This window comes from Erpetoichthys calabaricus, chromosome 6, assembly GCF_900747795.2.
Source record: "Erpetoichthys calabaricus chromosome 6, fErpCal1.3, whole genome shotgun sequence".
In the NCBI taxonomy this organism is placed as follows: Eukaryota; Metazoa; Chordata; class Cladistia; order Polypteriformes; family Polypteridae; genus Erpetoichthys; species Erpetoichthys calabaricus.
In genome coordinates, this window is record NC_041399.2 from 83,860,570 (window position 1) to 83,886,746 (window position 26,177).

Consider the following 26,177-nt stretch of genomic DNA (forward strand, 5'->3'; position numbering starts at 1 on the left):
AGCCAACACAGGGCACAAGGCAGGAAACAAACCCCGGGCAGGGTGGCCAGTCCACCACAGGGCTCGCGCGCACACACACACACACCAAGCACACACTAGGGACAATTTAGAATCGCAAATGCACCTAATCTGCATGTCTTTGGACTGTGGGAGGAAACCGGAGTACCTGGAGGAAACCCACGCAGACACGGGGAGAACATGCAAACTCCACGCAGGGAAGACCCGGAAGCGAACCCGGGTCTCCTAACTGCGAGGCAGGTAGCGCTGTGTACACAATTAAAAACAAAATCTAAAAATTATTCCAAAAATATGATCGCACCCTTTTAATTTCCTCAGGCATGTAGATCAGCTCATTTCACAAGTCACCCAGCTTCTGAGGGTGCACTGCATTTTAGTTTGGTTGCGTGTTCTTCCCCCTACCAAATGGACAGCTCCTGCATATTTTCTCCATGCCTCAAACAGCATGATTACTTTAAAAAAAAATGAATGTGCCATGCCTGAGGCAGAGAAAACAATATACCTGGCCTGTCTATAATGTTGTTTTTAGCTGCAGCTACAGTGGGGAGAAGAACACTCAGCCAAACTACTGGCTGCGGGAGAGCTTAAGGGAGGATTCTTGGAGGAAGGGACTCTAGATAGGTCACTATAGAAACCTGCAATTGTAGTGAAGGGAAGAATCTATCTGACTTGCAAAACAGCACACAAAACAGTTTTAGAAAAAAAACTGTAGTAGTTTGGGAACAAGTATAAGGTATGGGGAAGAAAAGTATAGGGAACAAACTTAAATATGCACACAAAAAATAAATAAATTTAAAAAAATAACTGTAAACTATGTACAGAGTTTAGGAAAAGCTATGTGTACGTGTTAGGAAAGGAGTGGAGGCCAAAGAAAAGAGAAATGAGGGCTGCAAATTTGCAAACAAAAGATGTATTTTGCAGTGGTTAAACTTCAACACCTTAAATTAATTTAGTCTGAATCATTCATTGACTTGTTCATATTCAAAACACTATCATATTAAGCCATAATGAGTTATGTTAACTCATAAAATTACACATGTGGCTATTTGGGGTCTGCCAACCCCCTTAACTTCCACCAGTGTCCTAGAAAAAAACGGGGATAGGGAAAATCAAAAAATCTATTGCAATTTTTACTAACCTGAAAAGTGACGCTTTTCTGGTAACTTTAAGAGCTACACGTTGGTTAGCAAAAAACGAATCACCACATACAACACTTTGAAAATTTTTTTTTGTTCTTTATTTCACCTTATACAATTTCTTGTATTAGGAATTTGGTAGTTTTCGCATACCCCTTGGGGTCAGAGCGCAGGGTCAGCCATTGTACAGCGCCCCTGGAGCAATTACAGGTTAAGGGCCTTGCTCAAGGGCCCAGCAGAGCAGTGGCCTTTTTTTTTTGGCAGTGACGGGGATTCGAACCGGCAACCTTCGGGATACCAGCACAGATCCTTAGCCTCAGAGCCACCACTCCGCCTAATTTCTTGACTATTGCAAGGTTGTCCCTTCATAAAACATTTTAATGTTGGTAAAAATGCATGTTATACCTCAGCAAGAATTAGGTTATGTTTATTTTTAAAGCAGGCTATGTTTATTATTTAATATATGCAATGTGGTCTCAGCACATGCGACATGCATTTATATATCTAGTAGGGATTTTTCTGGAGACTTTTCCCGTGTAGACAGTTCATCATAAACAGAAGATTGCTGTCTGTTGGACCAGAAAAATGAGACCACCTCTGATCTTTGCAGTTCAAAATCACCACCCCTACTTTGAGCACCATCTTCATGAGGCATTGGAGTGGTTTAGAAATGTGACACTAAGTGAGCCATCTAATTAATCCCAGCCAGTTTTAAGCACAATGCACTTATGGTTGTCTCCAGATGTACAGTATATATTATATGTCTGGGTTCAGCGAGACTAGTCATTGTGTAAACCACCAACTGGCTCTTATAAGTGGCCAAACAGCTGGCAAAATGCCTTACTTAGTGAGTTTTAATAATATCTTAAGGGAACTGTTTTTCTTCTTTCAAACTTTCTCCATTAGGTTGGCTGATTTTACTTTGATCCAAAATAAGCAACATTTTTCAAGTTGAACTTAAAATGGTTAGCGACATTAGATGGCTTTATCATGACTCTGCAGTAAAGTCTCTAACAGAAAGTACAATGGGCATTAAAGATGCACTTGAAAGAGAAGCCAAATTAAATGATATTATAGATGAAGGTTTAAGTAAACATATTAAAACATAGTTTTGTTGACAACAATTTTGCCTTTATTTTCTAACTTGATTAGAGCAATGCAAAGAAATACAGCCAATTTTACAAACCAAAAAAACTATCCATAATCGATGTAAAACACACCCCTGGCAGACATTTTCAAAATCTTCAACAGCTTGCAGATAAATGGTCATTTATACAAAAATCTAAATAAATAAATATTGCTAAAACTAGCAACAACATCTGATTTGAAAGATTCTTCTCCAAATTTAGCAAAACTAGTTGCTGCTGAACTAGTCATACTTATGAGCACACATGAATGTGAAAGGGAATTTCTTGCCCTAAAATAATACAAACCAGTTTGAGCACTTGCATGTATCAGAATACACTATACAATTTCATGTTTAATTCCTTGTGGGCACCGGATTCATGTGATATTGATTAGGTAAAACCTGCAGACACCAGGGCCTCTAAGAATTAGAGTAAAGAACAGTCAAAGAAGAGGAGAAGTGGATCAGGAATAGAAATGGAAATTAAAAAATAGTGAAATAGCGGATGCTCTAAACTTGCATTTTTCTGAGGTCTTTACAAGTGAGGAAGTACATAATCTCCCAGTGGTAAGAGGGACTACTAAGAAGATACTCAGTGATCTAGAAATTGTAGAAGGAGAAGTACTGCTTAGATTAAATTGGCTGAAATCAAACAAATCTCCAGGACCAGATAATATTTACCATCAAGTTCTTAAGGAGGTTAGTGACTACACATACTGTATAAACCCTTGATGCATATTTTAGGAAGTCCTGTTATATAAAAATGGTGATTATGCAGATCCAAGCAACTATAACTAACCAGTAAGCTTTACTCTCATCACAGGAAAATTAATGGAAAGAATCATTAAGGGTTAGATTGAGCAATACATGGCAAGAGTTGGAGTTTTACTGAACAGTCAACATATTTTACTGACATACTGTTATTCTATGAGGAAGCAACAAAAGGGTGAGGCCAAAGTGGAATATATGATATTATTTATCTGGACTTTCAGAAAGCATTTGATAAGGTGTCATGTGAGAGGTTGGGCATCAAACTGAAAGAAGCGGGAGTTCAGGGTGATTTTTGTAGATGGTTGCAAAATTGTCTCAGACACAGGAAGCAGAGAGTTATGGTACAAGGAACCTTATCAGAATAGGCTGATGTTAAGAGTGGTGTTTCACAAGGTTTAGTGCTAGGACCAGTGCTATTTTTAATATATATGAATGATTTGGATAGAAATATAAACAACAAGCTGGTTAAGTCTGCACATGATATTAAAATAGGTGGATTAGCAGATAAGGTGGAGTGAATCATTATAGAGGGACTTGGACACCATTCAGGCTATAAAAATTTTGTACATGTGATTTCTCCGTTTTTACATTTTTAATAAATTTACAAAAACCTCAAGTAAACTTTTTTCACGTTGTCATTATGGGGTGTTGTGTGTAGAATTCTGAGGAAAAAAATGAATTTAATCCATTCTGGAATAAGGCTGTAACATAACAAAATGAGGAAAAAGTGATGCGCTCTGAATACTTTCCGGATGCACTGTAACTACAGTATTTTTGCTCTTCATATTCTTTTACAACTGGACAAAAATATTAGTGGACATCTTGACACAAATGATATTAATGAATTGCGCACTTTCCAAGTATACATTCTCTATTCCTTGTTTATTTATTTATTTTTTTGATTTTTGATTTCACTCAAGAATTAATGTTTTTTTTCTAAGAATTTTAGTGATTTTTCTAATAAATGTAAAAATTGATTACCTACACTGTGATGTACTAGTCTCTCTATTATAAAAGGAAATCCTGGAAAGCAAAGCAAAAGCAAGGCTACGATACGTGATCCTCTCGGAAGACAATTTTAAAGACCCGCGAGACCAAAGACACTTGCCACGGTGCAAGACACGCCCTACTTACAAGATAAGACCACGGGCAGAAAAAAAAATCAGTAGTGTAAAGGCAGTCACGCAGCACACACAGCTCCATGGCTCTCAGTGCATATAAAGTGTATAAGGTCAATACGGTAGAAATTAAATGAATAGGGTAGAAATGAAACGTCGACGACTAAACGAAGAAGAAAGAAAAGCGCGGAGAAAAGAGACCAAAATGCAGTGGAGAGAAAAAAATGCTAAAAAGAAAAACAATAATCTAGGTGCAAATTTAAAAAATAAGGAAAGTGATAATCAGCCCAGAACAAGTGGAATTGAAAACAAAGCACGTCCAATAGGGCTCAGAATTAAAAGATTAGAACTTCATAAACGGGAGCAGCATTATACGTACTGCAAGTAAAGAGATTTAACCACACCCGGGCTGGAAATAAAGGACAATTATTGTTTTTACAACGTCACGCAAGATAAGTCAGTGAGCCATCATTTAAAACAAGACCACAGACCTCTAACTAAGCAGTTGTTGGATTGCTTTTGGCAGACCGCATCATGTGCTCCCAGCTCTTAAAACAACGACATGAGACAAGCAGAACAGGCAGCTCGCCAGCAGGTTGAAGCCTTTTTTGTTTTAAGTGACTGATAGCTCCGATTGAGGGGGGCGGAGTACAGCATGGAAGACTGATAGCGGGGTACTGATTGATGCGGTAAGGGGGAGGCGAGACCTGGGGGAGGAGGGGTCGGAGAGGGTGTTAGACAGTTGTGTTTGGGGTTACGAAGTCGGCGATTGTTCAAGTAAAACTTTTGTGACACTTTATTACGTCAGTCGCTACAGTATCAAAAAAAAAAAAAGATAATAAAGATCTCATTAGCGCAAACAAAAGGTGATTAATCATCAGAGCCAGGTGTAATTGAAAAAATAGCAGGACAAAGCAAGGTCGTCCCACAACAGTTAAAGCAACGACAAGTTTAATTTCAAAGGATACACAATTCGGTCGGGTGTATATTTATGATGACGGAGAAGCGATGCAAATTTTAGCAGGCGACAAGTAAGGTGATGTATATATTCTGCGAATAACATTAGACACCAAAGGAGATTGTGATATGCCATTCGTATTAAAATGTTTACAGTTTACCGTGAGAATAGCTTTTGCTATGACAAATAACAAATCAAAGGGAAAATCATTAGAAAACGTCTGATTATTTATTAGAGAAACAGAAACAATATTCACTCACGGGCGATTAAACGTTGCGTTGTCACAATGTATCTCCAAAAACGGATTAAAAATTCTATGCGATCTTGAAGAAAAGGTAATTCCAAATATTGTTTTTAATAAACCTTTAAAGTAAAAAGTGCAGCTAATGAAACTGAAACAATTCCAAAGAAAAAAAAGCTTTTAAAATTGTATATCCGATTAACCAAACAGCGGCACGGTGGCGCAGTGGGTAGCACTGCTGCCTCGCAGTTAGGAGACCTGGGTTCACTTCCCTGGTCCTCCCTGCGTGGAGTGTGCATGTTGTCTGCGTGGCTTTCCTCTGGGTGCTTCTTCCCACAGTCCAAAAACATGCAGGTTGGATGGATTGACGATTCTAAATTGTCTCTAGTGTGTGCTTGGTGTGTGTGTGCGAGCCCTGCGATGGGCTAGCGCCCAGCCCAGGGTTTGTTTCCTGCCTTGCACCCTGTGTTGGCTGGGATTGGATCCAGCAGACCCCAGTGACCCTGTAGTTAGAATATATCAGGTTGGATGATGGATGGATGGATTAACCAAACACAGGGGTTGGCGAGCGAAGCGAGCAGGGGGCAGAGCCCCCTAGTGCAATATAATTATAAAACCAGAATATTATTTTATTGTAAGCACTGGGAAATGTGGATTAAAATATGTTCACGTTTAAGAATATCTCTAAACATATACTGAATTTTCTTATCAAAGGACATTTACTGTTAATACACAAAAAGATTATCACTGTTAATACACATGGGAAAGTAGGCTTTAATACATTCCATGCAAGACCTATCATGTGAGACTGGCTTATTATCTCTAATTGTATTCTTGTATAAATGGTCTTTCTTTCAAAGACACATTAAACCAATAGCAAGACCTTCTGAAAAATTTGGGAAGGTGTGCCCTCTGGTGGCATCTCCATGAGAGTAACATGAGGATCCACATTTCCTGCATTTGGCTTCATCATGGGTACTCTTAGACACCAATATTTAGCTCTAAGATTACAGTAAAAGTATACATATTTAAATGCCTTTATATACTTTCCATCTAGTTTTCATTAATTTTGATTTTATGTGCATAATATCTTAATATTTTCCATTTTAACAAAATATTTATATTAATTTATTTTCAAGCGATATGCTTACAAAATGTCTTAATAATGAAATACGTATAGTAACCAAATACTGTACTATAGTAATGAAATATATATCTTATTCCTTTATTTACTGTCTTAAATTTATTTTTCAGTCTCAGTTAAAAATCTGTTAGTCCCAAAAGAAGAAACTGCCTATGAAATCAATAGGCATTACTAAATTGAATAATATACACATGCATTAGATATAAAGCTATAGTATTAACCAGCAGAAGTACTATAACGTAAATATATAGTAGCATATATCTATGTACAGTATATGTTATTTACTAATTTTTTGAAATATAAAGGTGCAGACGTCCGTCAATTTTCTGGATTTGCACTATTACAGCCTATCCAAGAAGTGCTGAGAATAATGATACGAAAGGATGACATTGTAAGGCGCACATCTTTGGGATGTGAAAGTAAATTTATGCATGGGGGAAAAGATGTGCTTGCACAGGGAGAATGTGCAAAATTCACATAGAGAGCCCTGGAGTTGTGAGACAGGTTAGTTAACCACTGTGTCAACATTTCAGCCTTAAAAAAATAAACAAAATAAAAAGTGTACTCTACCCCTCAATCTTATATCACAATCTTTTTTATTATTTTTTGCTTACCTTGCTTTTGTCTTTAGATGTCTGGAGATCTGAATGTATGCTTAAGGTGCTATGACCTTGTGTCATTATGACTGAGGCTCTTTCATCACAACTACTGCAGGATGAACTATATATATTGGCATTCTGTAAACATTTAGTACTTAGTTTTAGTGGAATATTTGCAGGTTTGGCATACGAATGTGGCCTTTGCAAATGTGGGCGACATCTCTTATTTTCTTCAGAGAATGTGCTTTTAGTTTGGCTGGATGTTTCCAAAGAAACTGTCTCTTTCTTTTCAAGTAAAAACTTAGTATCATCAGGGGTCTTTTGATATGCGTTGGTATGAAAAACTGGAATCATTCTGCTTTTTGCTCTGTAGAAAAATGCTGTTGAAAGGTCAAACCTAGGTGTAATTCTCCTTTCTTCACTTTGACTTCTACATACATAGTTAGATGTGCATTCCACAGTAGATTTTGGAGGTGGCTGAGATGAGCATTGCATCGGCTGAGTATATGGTTTCACAGTTTTATTTCCGGATGGATAATCTAGATAGTTGTAAGGCAGCTGTGTCAAAAAGGTTTTGTCGAAAGTATTATGGGTAAGACTGAATGGCCTGCACTGGGAAACCTGTAAAGGAAAGTGAGAATATTTGAAAAGCAAAATTAAACCTTAAAATAGAGTCATGTACAGTATACATATAAATTACACTGCACTTAGTAATGCTGTAATATCCTTTTCAAAGAAAAGCAAGTTTGAAATGCTTTACAAAGTCACACCACACATTATTCATTCAGATAACAATACAAGTCATGTTATCATTTTTTTAAATATACCATATACATGAAACATAAACAAATGTTGCAAGAAATTTTCTTTTAAACTTGACATATGTTGACCTAAGAGGGAGGTCAAAGCTTCCAACTTTTTGAAGCACACATGACATATATATTTGGATATCTACTTTCTGAAACCATTATCCTACTTCAGTTATAGAGGTATTGCTCCCTAAATGAAGTCCAATGTTCAATGTTCAGGGACAAAGCAGCCCCCTGGACTGCACCGGGTATTCAAATTTATTCAAAATTTGTGTTCCTCAAATAGATTACTCCCCTGTTTTTTAAAAATTAACTCTCAATTTGACCCTCACCTCACTAAAACCTTAGAAAGGTTATAGGGTATGGGCAAGAGGATGATGTTGATTATATCCACCACTGGCATTATTCTAGCACATATTCAGGCTCTTTCATGGCCTTTTTATATGTCATTCATTGACCCTTGAACCTGGGGACTCCAAACACAGAATGTTTCTAATGGCACACATATTTGTGATAGCATATCATGTTTGAAGTCATAGTCATTTATTGTCCTACATGACTTTTAAATCAAATATGCTTTTATAATTTACCAAGTTAATTAACATGATTTTAAACATTTGCTTAAGAAACAGTATATGTGTGGTGTTCAAAGGTTCAGTTCAAAGGAAATCATCTGAGATACTAATAGTGGTACTTCAGATTCAAACAGCTGACAGCATACAAAAACTTTCAACAGGTTAGTGAATGTGTTGAAGTACTGATATTTGCTAAAGTTCAGCTTTATCAATGAATAACTACTGTATACTACCTGTATGGTGCCAGGTGCAGGTATATGAAGGTCTCCTGTTGAATGCCATGGCTGACTTGTCATCTTTACAGAAAACCCACAGAGATGCAGCAAGTTAGAATGTAAATCTGAAATGAATGAACTCAGAACACTTTCCAAGTTTCCCCTTGGAAAATATTGTACTGGCTGACTTCTTATACAACAAAATGGATATCTTAGGATTAATTAAGAAACTTGGTATATTTAAAATGGATCTTTTCCATATGAACAGTTAAGTAATGTGACATGAGTTGCATACATTGCTTAAAATTAAAAAAATATATAATTGGAAGTAAAAGGGTAACAAAGTTTATTGACTCAAAAGTGATACAGTAAAAATGAATTCTAACTTACCAGCAGGTGTGCCTATGATTCCATTTTAAAACACTTATTTTCTGAGTGCAGCTTAAACTTTATATGCATATTTGTCTAGCTTTCTAACTGGAAGCTGAACAGATCCATTTCTTAGATTAACTTTAAAATATACAAAAACGAATCATAATAAAAATTTATTGCAAATGTTGTATTAAGGGGCGGCACGGTGGCGCAGTGGTAGCGCTGCTGCCTCGCAGTAAGGAGACCCGGGTTCGCTTCCCGGGTCCTCCCTGCGTGGAGTTTGCATGTTCTCCCCGTGTCTGCGTGGGTTTCCTCCGGGTGCTCCGGTTTCCTCCCACAGTCCAAAGACATGCAGGTTAGGTCGATTGCCGATTCTAGATTGGCCCCAGTGTGTGCTTGGTGTGTGGGTAGGTGTGTCCTGCGGTGGGTTGGCGCCCTGCCCGGGATTGGTTCCCTGCCTTGCGCCCTGTGTTGGCTGGGATTGGCTCCAGCAGACCCCCGTGACCCTGTGTTCGGATTCAGCGGGTTGGAAAATGGATGGATGGATGTTGTATTAAAATGCAAATGTGCATTTTTACTTTCTGAAATTCTTATGCTTTTTCACATTAAATTAATATATTTTCAAGCAATTTTGTATTATTCTCTTTTAAGAAAAAAGAAATGCCCAACTAAAAAAAGTAAAAACCTTAAAAGATACAGTAAATGTTACAGAAATATTTGCTACAGCAAAATCTTATTTGATACTACCATAAATATGGTAATAGGTTTAGACTGTCATTATCATCATGTATACAGATTAGTGAAATTCTTAATTGCAAGTTTTAACACTCTGAAGATTAGTCAGTAAAACTACCTTACCTAAACAAACAGAAAAAAGGAAATTTATACACTACTGTGCATATTAAGGTGTACTTATCTTGTGTAATGGACTACTTAAAGAAAAGCAGAAAGTACTGTATGTCCATCACATCAGAATCTAGACGTTGATTGTATTCAAACATAGGTTCAATATTCTGAATTCTAGATGTACATTTATACTGCACTGTATATGCTGTTTTTATACATTTTAAAATTATTATTAGGACGCCATTTACTGTAAGTGTTTCACAAAAGACCAGGTAGTCATGAAATGACATATGGGACTAAATTTAGCTTATTATTCTTTTTCCTCCTTTACAGATGCAGCAAGATTGTAATACAGGTGACCTTAAAGGAGAAGTTGAGTATTTCTCATGTCAAAGTTACTTTTCACAGACATGGCATACTGTATATTATTTTGCAACAGCAAAATGTGTTCCTAAACAAAGCACTTTCAATAAATTAGAAATAAACACACTGTCTATACCTGTGGTTCAAAATAATATGGTTCTTCCAATTGCTTGCAATATGACAGAAATAACAACATGTCATATATTTGCCTTTAAAAGTACTGATGGCCATTATCATTAACATTATTAATGTACATTCTCTATAAGTCTGTATCACATTAATTACATATGCTTTTCCAAAATTTCATAAAATTTTCATAATTTGTGAGTTGATCTGGAAGAAATGTGAAATGGAATCACTCTACACTGCTGGAATAGTAATCTCACCAAACTGAAAAAATCCTAATTTTTCATTGTAGTTTATGCCAATCTCTATATATATCCCTTTTAAAATTCTCCTAATTGCATATAAAGCTCAGGGCAATCTTACCCCTCCTTATATTTTGGAATGCCTGTGCCCTTATATTCATAGTTGTAATCTTGGACCCTCAAATATTGGTTTGCTTATCATTCCAAGAACTAAGTACAAAATAAGTGGAGAGGCAGTCTTTATTGTTACAAACACTGCTAAAATACTGTTAAAAATCTAGAATGCTTTACCAAGAGAGAGCTGCCAATCTAATACCTTGGAACATTTCGATAATATCCTAAAACCCCCACTTTTTTAGTTGCTTTTTACGTGTTTTTTCTTTTTTGTGCCATTACTAATTAAAGCTTATATGTATTGCAATATCAGACATATACTATATAGATCAGCAATCATTACTAACCTCTACTATTCTCTGTTTTTATCTAGACATATGCAGTGGCACCACTGTCATTTGATCAAATACTCTGATGATGGATGGAATGTGAATAATCTTTAAGGAGAGTACACCTTAATGAACTTCTTTAGCACATTTACATTTTTATAATTAACAGTGGCTATTGGACAGTTCTTTGACCTTACAACCCCTGCAGGTTTATTTTCTTCAGCATCATGCCAGCTTCAGTTTTTGTTTCCAGGCCTCCCTGTCCATCTAACCATTGCACTGGACTTATCATATAATCATTACAGACTTAAAAAATTATCTACATTATGTAAGTTTGTATGAAAACCCAGAGCAAAATGAGGCTCCAGCAGCTGCCCCTGTCTTGCCGCAGACACGAGATGTGCTGCCGAAGATGGCTCCCTCAGACGACCCTGAGTGTTTCCTATTTTGCTTTGAACGTATGGTAACATTGATGTGCTGGGACAGGGGTGCCTGGGCAGCTATTATGGCCCCGTTTTAAACCAAAGAAGCCCTCCACGCTGTACAGAATCTCCCTCCAGAAAGGATTGATGATTATGTCTACCTGAAGCAACAGATCCTCCTCCGCACGGCTGTGAACCTGGTGGCCAAGGGCCACCAATTTCAGCTGTGGCATATTGATCTGGATCACCCTGTACTAGGACAGATCCAGGGCTTAGTGGACCTGATTCAAAGCTGGATCAGCAGAGATGCTTTTGAGCGCATTGTGGAGAAGCTCGCTATTGATGCAGTCCTATCAGGGATAAACGAGAGCCTTTGTGATGAAATACTACGGAACAACGTCCACTTGCTGTTGGATCTGACACGCAGACTAGTGGGTGCAAAAGCAACCTGGAAACAACAGGGCTACCCAGGCTTAACCCCGATTTTGATCCAGTCAGCACAGACCTTCAGGGTCACCAGTGCCACGGGTAGAAGATGCCTGAGTGTGAACACGGACTAAACACAGCTGCTTTCGCTGTGATCAACTGGGACATCTGGCTCAGGAGTGTCACCTCCCACCTGCACAAACAATGGCTATCGGTCTTGCCCAGGTATGTGGCTCGCACATTTCCCCCAAGATGTTAAAGGAGGACAATTTTAAGGTCTTTATTACGTTGGTCAGATAGGAATTCTCAGCACTGTTGGACTCTGGTAGCGACATCTGTGTAGTGTGCCATGACTTGAGACCCCTTATAAGACCACAGATAAAAGTAAACATCCACTGCGTCCATGGGGATGTTAAAACATACGAGACTATATTACTCCCTCTGAAATTTAAAGGGATGAACTTTAAGGTTTCGACTGCCATATCAGACACCTCGCCCTGGCCACTCCTAATAGGAAAAAGGAATGTCCTCTTCCCAAGCGTCTTGGGCATTTTTCAATGATTGAGAAGAATATTTGCACTAATAGTTAATATGATATAATTGATTATATATTTGCTTGTGATATGATATATTTGCTTATGACTGCATATGTGTTTTAGTACATTCTGTAATTCTTTGAATTTCAATTGCAGTTATTATTTTGTAGCAGATATTAAATGAATATAAGTAATCTGCAGTATACGCTACAAGACTAATTCTGCGGCTAAAATAAATTTCTGCATCTATCAGGCGATATGAAATCTGTCCTATACTGCAAATGTTACGGGGGTTTATCTCTTGCTCAAGTGTTTTTTCCCTTTTATGTATTTTATTCATTGACTTTTGAAGTATACTATTAGTTATGTTTATGTTTTGTTTCTTTGTAATTTATTATCCTATTATGATTATTTTGTTTGTTATTAGTCTGATAGTTCCCCCTCCCTTTTCATGATTCATGGTTTAGAACAGGGATGCCAAAACTGATCCTGAGAGGCAACAGTGGCTACAATTTTTGATTCTACCATTTTTTTAATTAGTGATCAGTTTTTGTTGCTAATTAACCTTATTTAATTGATTTACTATTTAAGATTCAGACCCTTTCAATCAGGAGTGAGCAATATCAGTTCTAGAGAGCAGTGGCTACAGATTTTTGTTACAACCAAATTGCTTCGTGAGAAGCCATTTATTGCTGATGAAGCATTTATTGCTCAATTGACATTGCTTCATTTTGGTTGACTTGCTAATTAAGATTTTAAACCCTTAAATGCTTATTTTCTTGTTAAACAGCTGCATTCATTGTTTTTAATGGCTCCTTATTTGCCATAAGATGCAAATGACAAAGGAACCAGCAGTTCTCCATATAGTTTATTTCCATTTACACTTGCATGTATTCATCACGTGCTGTTTGGTTTAATAAAGTACTCAGAAGGAAACTGAAAAAAATGAAAATTACCCATTTTAAGCTTCAAATCATTTGGACTTTATCATTAGTAAGGAAAAAAGCTATGATTTAAGAATGACTTGACATTGGAGAGTTAAAACACTAATAACTCATGATATTAACTAAGACATGTTATTACAAGAATTGTTTTCCAATTAAGCAACTGGGTTGAAGCAAAAATCTGCAGCCACTGCGGCCCTCCATGTGTTCACTCCTTTTCAGCTGGGCTTATGCAGGTCACTTTGCTCCTAAGCCTTATCGAGTCTTTAAGACCTAGTTTTGGGGGTGGATCCCACCAGACCATAATAGAAAATTTGTGTGCTAAAGGCTTATAGGGTCATTTACAGTGTGCCTGAAATAGCACTGAAGTAATGAGGATGAAGACCAGACTACACACTACGGTACTAAGATGGTCCTAAGATGTAAATGATGTTGCAGTTAACGGTGGAACAAGATCAATGTCATTTTTAACTAATTTACAGCTAGTCTTGTTTCCTTTGCTGGCCATCTGATTGCCCTTTAACAACAGTGTACCAGCTGCACATTCCTCTTGATATAAATGGACAGAGCATGGGGAAAAAAATACATCCTCATTTAAACTTATTAAAAATTTGTTGTAATTGCTAAGGTATACAGTATTAGATCAAAATGAGAGTCACTGTTGTTATTGTAAATAAATGTGTTCACTTTGAATGTATAAAAAAGTCATAAAATAGCTATATGGAAATTAATGATGACAGAAGATAAATGTTTGTAGAATCATGCAGTATCTGAAGCATAATTGTCTCTCTGTAGCTCATGGGGAGCTTTACTATCAGGGTGATCTTGGTACACAAGTGGGCCTTGGCATATGTGAGAAAAAAGTAATGCTGGCATTTTCCTATTTCAGTGGTAGCTCAGGCTCCTTCATGTAACATATGTATGCGGTTACTTGTACAATTTGTTACTATCCCTCGATCTAATGTACATGTGACAGATGGCTTAAATCTCCAAGGCAAACCACCACATGGTTCAATTTTTTTAAGATGTGATGCTCATAGCATGAATGCGTGTATATGCGTGTCATACCCTGGGGTCTGTGGGTGTCTTAATCTGGTCTTGCTTAACTCATTTCCTAATTACGTAGATAATACAGAAGAATTAAAACTTGTCATTCACTATGCATCCATCATAACCAAATTAATCCGGCAGTAACCAAAGCATATAAAATACCTAGTAAGAGGTGGAACACAGTAGAGTACAAACTGTCAATAATACATATTGTAAGAGATCTAATATAAAATATGAAGAAGAGGTCAGGTCAGGTCAAGTTGGGGAGCATGCACCAGTACAGTGCGTATCCGCACCCACCACACGACGAAACAGCTCGGGATCCTGGTTGGCAACCCCCCCAGGCAGACATGTGGTCTAGTCCCACCCTCCAGAAATTACCCACTATCTGCCGCAGCCAGGTGTTACTTTGGAATCCCTTTGGCCTGGTCCAGCCACTCAAGTCCTCAACAATGAGGATCCTATAAGCCGGTTCACCATCAGGGAATCACGCCCCATGGCCGTAGTGCTGTAACTGGCGCTCCCTCACAATGCAGGTAATGTGCCTCCCTCTTTTGGGACTCCATGAGCAACCGCTCAATTGACACAAAGTTAAACCAGCGGCACCCAAAGATTCTCCGAAGAGACACAGTACCAAAGGAGTCCAGTCTTCATCTCAGGTCACTGGATAGCGTCCATGTTTCACAATCATATAGCAAGACAGGAAGCACCGGACTCTAAAGAATTGGACCTTCGTTCCTTTGCATAGATTACACACCCCTTTCCAGCGACCTCATGACCCCCCATGCTCTCTCAATCCGTCTACCGACTTCATAGGAAGAGTCACCAGAGACATTAATGTCACTGTTGAGGTAAGTAAACCTCTCCGCAAGATCAACACTCTCTCCACAGACAAACACCCTACTGATGGCTGTGACGAACAGGTCATTAAAGGCCTGGATCTTGGTTTTTATCCAGGACACGCAAGCTCAGACACTCAGACTGTTGGCTCAGTTTCTCCAGAACCCCAATCAGAGCCTCCATTGACTCTGCGAAGATTACACCATCGTCAGCAAAGTCAAGATCAGTGAATCTTTCTTCACCAACAGATTCCCCAGGACCTTGCCCAACACCCAGTCCATGCAAGCATTGAACAGAGCAGAAGCAAGAACACACCCCTGACGAATCCCAGAATCAACACAGAGGTTCTGCTTCCACTCTGCACAGCACTCACAGTACCAGTGTACAGGCCGGCCATGATATCCAGCAACCTTGAGGGGATCCTGCAAACCCTTAGGATGTCCCACAGGACAGCTCAATCAACTGAGTCGAACGCTTTATGAAAATCGACAAAGGCTGCAAAGAAACTCTGCCAATATTCGAGAACCCTCAGTGCCATGGTAGACTACTTAGGCATAAAACCAGACTGCTCTAGTCACTGGTAGGTGAGCAAGTGATCACGGATCCTATTGAGGACGACCCTAGCAAGGACCTTACCCGGCACTGTGAGCAGTGTTATCCCCCTGTGGTTGCAGCAATCCAGGTGATCACTCTTCCCTTTTCAGATAGGGATGACAAGTCCTGTTTTGCAGTCAGATGGATCTGGAGAACACTCACAAATATACAGTACCTTCACAACATTCCAAAGGAATATGAAAAAACTGGCAGCATCTTTCAATGTACACTTTCCGAATTGGCATCATTTTCACTGAAGTGTAATGGTCAAATGAGTGCTGATCCATATTTTACTATTTCTTACTCAATATAAATATTGCCATGCATTACTTGTCTCTTTTTGTTCATTGAGTTACCATATTTTTTCTGGCATATTTGTGCTTTTTCATGTCCATAATAGTCTGTCTGATGAATGTGGAATTCATTTTGCAACATTACCCAAAATACCTGTTCACTTGATGGTCTAAAATTAGTACACAACTTTGTTCCCTCTCGCCAAATCTGAAAAGCACACTGCAACTGCACTTAGCCTTAATCTTGGTCTGCTGCTAGTTTGCAGCTCTGAGGCACATTGCAACAGCATTAAACCCACAAATCACTCTTGTTACCATGAATAAAAATACTAAGACCAGATCAGAACTGAGCTCATAGCACACTGCAACCGACCCACTGTAAGCATAATGTAATTTTTCAAAGAAGGGAAACTCTAAGGCTAAAGTATGCCTGTCAGTGTATGCTCCATACAGTAGTTACTTTACAGTATTTCATTACGAAAACATACACATGTGATGAACATTCAAAACAAAATTTAAAAAAACAACAACTTGTATTCCATTTGTCATTTTATCTTTTATAAACTTGTGGTTGAAATTCAAACCCTCTACTTTAAAAAAGTAAAATATAACAAATATATTATAAATTAATGAAATAAAATTTTAAAGACAAATTTCATATACTTTACACTCAAAGGATACGTGAACAACTTTTCTCCAATAAGTTTGAAGTACACATTGCAATAGATTTCTTCATTTTGGGGTAGCTTGTAGCCATACTAAAACAATAAAAACTGCTTTATTATGCGTTTTGTTAGGTATAACAAAGCAAATTAGGTTTAATTTGTATTTCATACCAGATTGTCCCAGTGTAATTTAATCTCCTCATATGACTGAAAAGGACATTCCGGGGAAAATGTATGACTGATTTTCATTATTTGACCCATCTTCAAACTTTATAACAAAAAAAGAAAAAAAAAGTGAAACTTCCATATAGCAAGATACATTCTTAGTTTAGTTTATGAAAAGCTACACATGGTTGTGCCAATTTTGAAATTGTAGAAGCAGCAAAAGTAATATTTACTCTAATACTGTACAATGAAAAAAGTGAAAACTTTAAAATTACCTTGGTAATACATAACACCAGTTGTTACTCAAGGAGAACTCTGGAATTTCAGAATTTCTGTCATTCATGAAGTCTCTTAGGGAATTCACAAAAATGTCAAAGTCTTCCATCTTGAAAATAAAAATAGCAACCCTTTGCTAAAATGTTATTATTTTACAAAAGTTTCTGTTTGCTCATTGTCCATGTCTTCCTCATGTTATATTATAATCATGAACATAATCCCAGAATGTTTTTTGGTTTTATGGTTCTGTAGCTCATAGTGCTTAAGAAGTTGACAAACAGATATGATGCAAGGTTACATTGTTCAGTGCTACACACTCTCCTGTTTTTAGTAAGTTATGCTCTTCTGTTTATATACAGTATTTTGTTTTGATAATGACAAATTAGGTAGGTAAAAAGAAATACTGCATTCTTATTTCCATATACTTTTAATAAGGTGAGCAATATTTGATTGATTCAACTTTACTCTTAAATGATGTTGTATATTTTTTCAAGTATAACATACTTTGAAAAAAAATAAAAATAGCAAGTAAAACAGAAAACCACCATACAATAGACACACTATACTATACAATAAAAATTAAATATAATTAATATTATAATTTGTGAAGATTACATATACATTTTTTGCATATAAGGTATATGTTGGTAGATTATTAACAAAGTTTATATAGTAAATTATTTATGATACTTTAATACATTTGCCAGGTACTGGCACTAATGAAAGATATGTAAAACATGATCAAGTCTTTTCTGTTTTTCAAAGGCTTTCATTAATTGTTGTAAAAAATGTGTGAAGAACAATTATTTATATTAAAAACAGATGTGGTACTTTAGTTTCTCATTTCTTAAGTAAGAAAAGAAAGTTTACTAAGAAGTAATGAAAAAGAAAAATTTAAAAAATAGTTAAGGGTGCAAGGTTATTATAGTTTTGCCTTTTTATATTAGTCTTTATTTCTATATTTTTTCTGACTTTACTTGGAAATTCAGTTTAGTTTTAGTTTTCCTTCATCATGTATTTTTAGTCTTAGTTTAGTTTTTATTTCACAATTGACATTTCTATTTTATTTTTATATCCATTAGTTTCAGTTTTAGTTTTAGTAATTATGGCGTGGAGCTCCTACAGAGTATAGTTTTGTGTCACAATCAGACAGAATTGTACACTTAATGGATTTGGATATAATAGGGAGTTTAATGTTAGTAAACCAAGTAGTGTAGTAAGCTTCCACTATCTGGTTTTGTTTTTTGTCTGATAAAAACAAGCATAATCAAAACCAGGTACTGAATATGAAACATTTCACACAATTTTATAATTTTTAAAATATTTTCTATGTCATTTGTGCAGAACAAATCTGTGCTGACTGTTGCCACTTTTTATCTTTTTCTTTTATTGCACAACATGGGCCAATTTGTAATGAAATTTAATGCTGTGTTTTTAAGCGCTTAACAAATAAAAATGGTATGGTATGGTATGAAATTTAGGTGAATTTTAAGGTTTGAGGGTTTTTTTACTCTAAATGTCTACAGCACACAACATTTCCTGCTCCAACGACAATGTGCTGGGCTTTGTTATTTTCTACCAGCCATACTGATCTCTGATTCCATCTCAGGCACATACAATTTATAGACAGAATTTTGCCACCTGCAGGCCTGAAAAGATATCAAAAATCAGAAAACAGAAACTACTATGTTTTGGGCAAGAGTAGGTAATAAGAGTATGGACAGGCACAAAATGACAGAGACAGCATCTGCGATTAAGAACAACATATACATTATCTAAACCTGTTTATCCAGAGTATAATTGCAGGAAACCTGGAGCAGGTTTGGATTCAAGGCAGGAAAAATCACTGGTATGCAATATGTATGATATGGCTTATGTTAGGAACAAAAAGAATATGATATTTCAACTATTTTGAGAGAGAGAAACATTGAAAAAAGGAAGACAAATATTTTAAAATATAATTCTGCTAATGGATTACTTTCACAATATCAGGTATTTTGAGTTGTGAATATGAACTAACAAGATAAATTAATAAATATAGAATAAATACAAAAATCCATTAGTATGTTTAGTTTTTCATCACTTAGTTGGCAGACTTTTTTCGCCTTCCTACCTTTGTTTGTATCACCTCATTAGTAAATGATGTTTTTAAAGCAAAAGTGATTGGTCAGTAACAATATGCTGATCTTGTATGACGGCCTTGTCAGTCTCTCGATCAGTGGCGTTTTACTTTCAAAAATTGGGAGTGGTCTCCCCTCGACATTCTCATATACTCAGATATGGGGATGGATATTTGAGGAGTAAACCGCAAGACAATGATTATATTTTTATCTTATGTACATTAAAGAACTATCAACAACTAATCAAATCAAATTAATATATTGAACAATTATTATAAAAGTAAAGTTGAATAAATCAGACTCTGCAGCTGCATGAATAAAAAAAAAACTGAGTATGTGTTCAGGTAAAGTACCATTTCCGGGTGATGGATTTGGCCCAAAAGTTAATACAGATCTACAATTTTGGTGTAACAACCACATGATGAATTTCATCCATCTATCTTGTTGCATTTTTGCGTTATCGCATTTAAACACACACAGACACACACAGAGAGATAATTCCAAAAAATGGTATTTTTGGACTCGGAGGTCTATAACGTCAAGATTCATCAAAATATCGAGGTCAAATTTTCATGATTACTATACTTTCTTTATACTTCGAATACGAGAAAGTAAAAATGATTTCTACTGTGCGAAGTGGCAGGTGAATTGCTGTCAACAAAAAGAAGTCACCTAAGAAATAAACTGAAACATTACTCACTCGTGATTTTTCTATCCATATGGTAAAGTTTTTGTGAACAGCATATTTCGATTTCAGCCGTTTGAATTACATCTTGATATACAACAAGCGCAAAGAAAGGCGGCATGTAAATAGCTTTCTATTTCACACGCTTTATGTGCCCGCATTCAGCTTGCTCTGTCACTGTAAATGCTGTGTGAACACCTGCCCTCTGTCACCAGCCGCCCTTCACTGGATGAATACGTGTGGGCGGCTCATGGTGGGTGACTTTCTGTTTTACAGTTAAAACTTACAAAGGTTAAAGACTAACGGCAAGAATATTCATTCAAAAACGAAAACTAAAAATATTTTAGAAAATTATTATTTTAATTCAGTTTGTCTTTCCAGCTACTTTAATAGTTTTGTTTAGTTTTAGTTTTTCATTTCGGTTTTGTTAATTATTTTATTTCAGTTTATGAAAATGTTTTTTTAATAATAGTTTCAGTTTTGATTTTAGTTTTCGTTAACTATGATAACCTTGCAAGGGTGTTGTAGAAATTTCAAATATGTGGAAATTACCATGGTTACTTTAATGTGAGTTTTAGGTGACCTCAACTTGGACCTCATTTTATTATGTTACTGTGATACATGGATTGTCCATTTGGTCTGGTATAGTAATAAACACCCGATGCCTTTCCCTTACTGGAGATTTTTCCTCTTCGAACACAGCCGCTCATTTTTGCTGCATCTTTTTGGCATTGGCCACTCTTACAGACAAAGTATTTTGATGGAAAAATGCAGCACTGGTCACCACAGCATTGACCTGGTTTAGTGACATGACTCTAGCCTAGTCATGTCATGGCTTTGGTTTCCTGACATGCTCATCGATTTATCATTATTTTTGCTCATTTGTTGCCCACCACCAAAGTTATCAGTCATTAGCATTACCTCTATAAACCTCGTTCATATGGCCCAAGTAAATACAAGAAAGTCACTACCTTGTTGCTGTTGCCAGTATAACGATGAACAACAGAATAGCCCCATAAGACCAATGTCTTGTTTTTAGACCCTCATTTGGTATTTTTATTATCATTTATAACCCTTCTTCTACATGTTTTGCCTATTTTTAAATTTGTCTTCCTAACCCTAGCAAATGAATACAAACACACAGACACTTTTCTTTTATTAAAGTGGATTATCACTCCTACAGTAAATTCTTAGTTACATGTGCTAATTAAAATGCAACATGTCACTTCACTCAGACACCATGATAAGTGATTACAGCCTCAAAACTTTCTCAGATACTTTCTTAAAGAAAAACTGCATAAAATACAAAAAAAGAAATCCATCAGGGCAAACTGAAAATAGGTAAAAAACAAAACAGACTGACTCTAGTGTAATGGATACTGTGTAGTTTTTAATTGTTCCTCATATAATTATTTTTTTCAGGCAATGATATGGTTGGCGAATTTAGACTTCCTCAAGTGAGCAGAAAAGACAGAAAATTAGGTGTGCTTTTATAAATCCAGGTCATTATTGGATGGGGATTTATAGTGGAATATATTCCGAATTAATTGTAAATGTAAATTCTTTACCTGAAACACTTAAGGAATGGGGATAGCTAGAACTTGTAAGCAAAGGAAGAAAGCACTTTATGTCTTTCAGAGGTAGACCTAATTCTGAGGTTCTTACAGGTAGATACAGGTCAAATCCTGTTATAGCAAATACCAAAGTAACTAAATTTTCAGAATATTTTTTTTGACCAAAAATGGCCACCAAAGATAATAATGAGATCCAAAAAATACTTAATCCCATGTCTGCACTTTCGCCGAGTGTCAGGAACCCTGGCACAAGATGTCCCTTTTATGTTAGGCCAAAAGACAGTGACAGTCTATTGCGAAATTTCTGGTCTCAAGCAGTCTCTGCAAGAGTGTGGGTACAACATCATACACATAGCTGAATTCAGTGCTTCATCAAGCATCCACATGGATAGTTGTGTTGTATCCTGATACTGTACTGTTCAAGTTTCATAGCACTTCTGAAGGTTTTCTTTGCAATGAACAAAGAAAGTGACAAACGGCATCAGTTTAGGCTGAAAAAAATTTCATCTAACGTCTAATTTTCATTCTGTATTCATACTTGTATTTCTATAAAAAAAAAGTTACATCTAATGTCTCATTTTCAAATAAAATATTTATTGCAGTTTAAGAAGTGCTTTTTTTAATACAGGTATTGTCAACCTTGAGTCTCAGAGTTGCATGAGACACAGGAAGGGGAGTCCAGGCTTCCAAGGAAAATACAGGTACTTTACTACGGTATAGAGAAGGCAGGTACAGTCTCAAGACTTCATTTAAAATAGGAGCTTTTCGGAGCCACGACAAGGGAAATTGTCCTGCTTTAGCTCCCATTTTCAGATTAGAACACCAGTGGCTCAGAATCACCACTGTGGCAGACCAGGAGAGTGCAATGAAGAGCAAATAAAAGCCCGGTTTTAAATGTTCAAAACATTGTGCGAAAAGAATGTTACTAGGTAAGCCTGATCCTGCAGATGACAACCAATTACTTCAGTTTACCGTTTACCAGATGCAATAAAGCAGCTATGGTACTGTACTTGCATGACTGCCATTAGAGATAGCAAATAGCAACATCGATCACAATACTATATGTATTTTCCCCATATTCGTCACAATGTAATTTCAGTTATAATTCAGCTATAACAAAATTGTTATAATTGCTATTTTTAATAGCAGAATTAAGGTATTTGAGGGTTCCTCTAGAGTGCCTCTTTCTCTTGCACAATTTAGCTCAAAAACTAATCAGCATACCTAAAACGTCAAGATCCATTGAGAACTGGAGATCAAAATTTTTTACGAATCTAAAGCTTTCACTCCTCCCCCATAGATGATAGGTTATGGTTTGGGAGGGCGCCAAGCGAAAAGAATATTGACTTGAGTTTGGGTGTAGAGACTAATATGAATCCAGTATTTTCTGATTTTTGTAATAAATCATGAATTAATGAGGTAGTTCTTAATAACAACTTCACTGTTAAGGACAACTGGCCTTTTTTAGAAACTGTGAAAATCTCCTTTCAGAATACGTTTGTCTTTCTAACTTTGAAACTTGTGACCATTTCTAGAAGCAGTTGTCCACCCATGGCCAAGGCTTGAAAGACACAAGTCTTTTTCCTGTTTTTTAATATAAGTGGACTTTTATCATCAGTAGATGGCAACTGGGAGCACAAGTAACATGAATGCACTTAATAAAATTATGTCATCCTAATATGGGTTTAACGTGCACTACAAATGTAGATTCTGTAGGACACAGGCTGTAACATACTAAAGAAGTAGAACTCCGTGACGTACAGAGATCTTTTGGTGCCCTAATTACAGTGAGACCTGAAGAGACTGAAGTTGAATTAGAAATGGTCCAATCATTTAAACAATCAGAGTCAATCCAATTTTCTGTTTGCCTCATCACTATCAGGTTCCTAACCCAGTCTTCCATCCATCCATCCATCCATTTTCCAACCCGTTGAATCCAAACACAGGGTCACGGGGGTCTGCTGGAGCCAATCCCAGCAAACACAGGGCGCAAGGCAGGAAACAAACCCCGGGCTGGGCACCAGCCCACCGCAGGGCACGCACCCACACACCGAGCACAAACTAGGGACAATTTAGAATCGCCAATGCACCTAAACTGTGTGTCTTTGGACTGTGGGAGGAAACCGGAGTACCCAGAGGAAACCCACACAGACACTTGGAAAACATGCAAACTTCACGCAGGGAGGACCCGGGAAGCAAACCCGGGTCTCCTCACTGCAAGGCAGCAGCGCTACCCACTGAGTCACCATGCCATTGTTCTATGTATCATATAATCAAAAGTTTCTATACTTTACTTTAGAATGCATTCAACACTGCATTACTGTTTTTTGCTCAGTATTTTTTCTTTTGTATATGCATGCGTGCAGACTCCTAAGAAAGTGTGCTTCTTGCTGGTGCACAGTGTGCAAGCTCAAACTGAATCCTTCAAAAATAAATAGTTTGCCTGGAAAAATGTAATACAGTGTAATCGCTTCATATTACATGAAATATAAAAGTACAGCATACAAATTATACAATCAATGACCAAAAGCACAGTAGCTGATTTAATTTCGCCTGACACAAGCAATCATTCTTCTTTAACTTTTTCATAACCTGTCACAAATTTTCTGCTCTCTTTCATAATAACCCAGCTTGCATAGAAGTTGACAAAGCAGGCTGCTTCCACATAAAATATTATTTATATTCATAGAAACAGTGCCTATTTTACATAATACTTTGTATTGTTATGCATCTACTCATCCGCAAACATGCATTGTAAGTAAAAGCATGCATGTACTTGATTTGTCTCATAGCTTTTGATGATGGAAATGAAATTGCAATGCAAGCTAAGAGACGAGAATCTTCAGCAGATATGAATGCAGGCTTGTCATAAATAGGTGCACACACACACACACACTATCCAGAATCTATATATATACTTCAAAACGGTCCCGCCCACACACAGCAGACACGACATTTCTCGATTCCTATTCGTCCTCTTCCATGTCATGCACTATACTGGCCTGCTGAGCGTAATACATCCAACAAGTACTTGAGGTGCTGTCACAACGATAAAGTAGCTTTACCACCTTTGCGGGAGCCACCTGTGTCTTTACAACAGCTTCTTACACAGCAGACATCAGAAGCTAAACATTATCGTGAACACATTCAAGAATACAACTCTTCTCTAGTGTTTGCTTCCATGGGTGCACAGATAACTCAACCTCCTGGCTACGGGCCATACTGTTTTAAAATACACGGGCAAATTTATCACCAAATCTCTCCACTATACACCAACACTTCTACCTCTCCAGGATATGGACAGTTGTATGTTTTTGACACAGCGCAAGCTACTGAAGTACGCTTACAAAATAAAGCAAACTCTGCATGCAGTGAAAATGTACTTCTCTAGCTAGATTCCATGCTCAGAACCATCAACCCCATCGCTAAATTATACAAACACATGCATGAAATCGCTCAGTCCAATCCAAAAGCATCTGTACAAATGGTTTTCAAGGAAAACCCTAGGCAGGATTTACGACGATACAATGCCCCGACATGTCACACCAATGTTGCGGCGATTTTCGTCGGAGAAGATGGCAAAATGCCTGCCGAAAGGCACCTTTGCATCTATCCCATAGGCAACTCCTGTAAACAGATTTCCACGCTCAATATGAATTGCGATCCTATGGTTTACCCACTTTTATTCCCTTACGGAGACATTGGCTGGCACACAGATTTACAACATGTTCCAGATAAAAGAACCGTCAAGCGAATAAGGCTTACTCAATGCCAATTTTATGCGTACAGATTAGCAATAAGGAACACATTTAGTATTTTGCACTCCAGCGGCAAACTATTCCAACAGTACATCTTAGATGCGTATGTTAAAACAGAGAGCACGCGTCTCAACTATCTCAGATTACATCAACAAGATTTGCGTGTGGAACAATACAAAGGACTATCTGACGCACTGCAAGCAAACGCTGAAAATAACAACGTACGTGTAGGCAAAATTATCATATTACCGTCCACATTTCCAGGAAGTCCAAGATACATACAACAAAACTATCAGGATGCCATGGCCATAGTACGTTAATTTGGAAAGCCCGATTTATTTATCACTTTCACATGATTACTAATCTTGCTTGGCCGGAAATTCTACATGCACACTGCGTCTTTCAAGAAGTATTTATTTCTTCTTGATTTCTGAATTCCTTTCTCACCGTTTTCCGTTCCTATTCTTACTCCGCCGTATACTGCAGCGGGCGTCGGCTAGTATATTATAGAGCGCGGAAATCTGTTTACAGGAGTTGCCTATGGGATAGATGCAAAGGTACCTTTCGGCAGGCATTTTGCCATCTTCTCCGACGAAAATCGCTGCAACATTGGTGTAACATGTCGGGGCATTGTATCGTCATAAATCCTGCCTAGGGTTTTCCTTGAAAACCACTTGTACAGATGCTTTTGGATTGGACTATATATATATATATATTCCCTCACTTA

The 26,177-nt window shown here is 37.1% G+C and overlaps 1 protein-coding gene across 1 annotated transcript in view; it reads right to left on the bottom strand.

Moving 5' to 3' along the window:
- Positions 1–1,083: 1,083 nt before the first annotated feature.
- LOC114653072 (uncharacterized protein C18orf63) overlaps positions 1,084–26,177 on the bottom strand; it is a 51,519-nt gene continuing 26,425 nt past the window's right edge. The window contains exons 7-11 of the mRNA XM_051928755.1: positions 17,313–17,422; positions 17,044–17,140; positions 16,876–16,965; positions 7,127–7,732; positions 1,084–1,101 (exon numbers count right to left, since the gene is read on the bottom strand). Of these exons, the coding sequence (XP_051784715.1) occupies positions 1,084–1,101; positions 7,127–7,732; positions 16,876–16,965; positions 17,044–17,140; positions 17,313–17,422 (921 nt within the window). The remainder of the gene's footprint in view (positions 1,102–7,126; positions 7,733–16,875; positions 16,966–17,043; positions 17,141–17,312; positions 17,423–26,177) is intronic.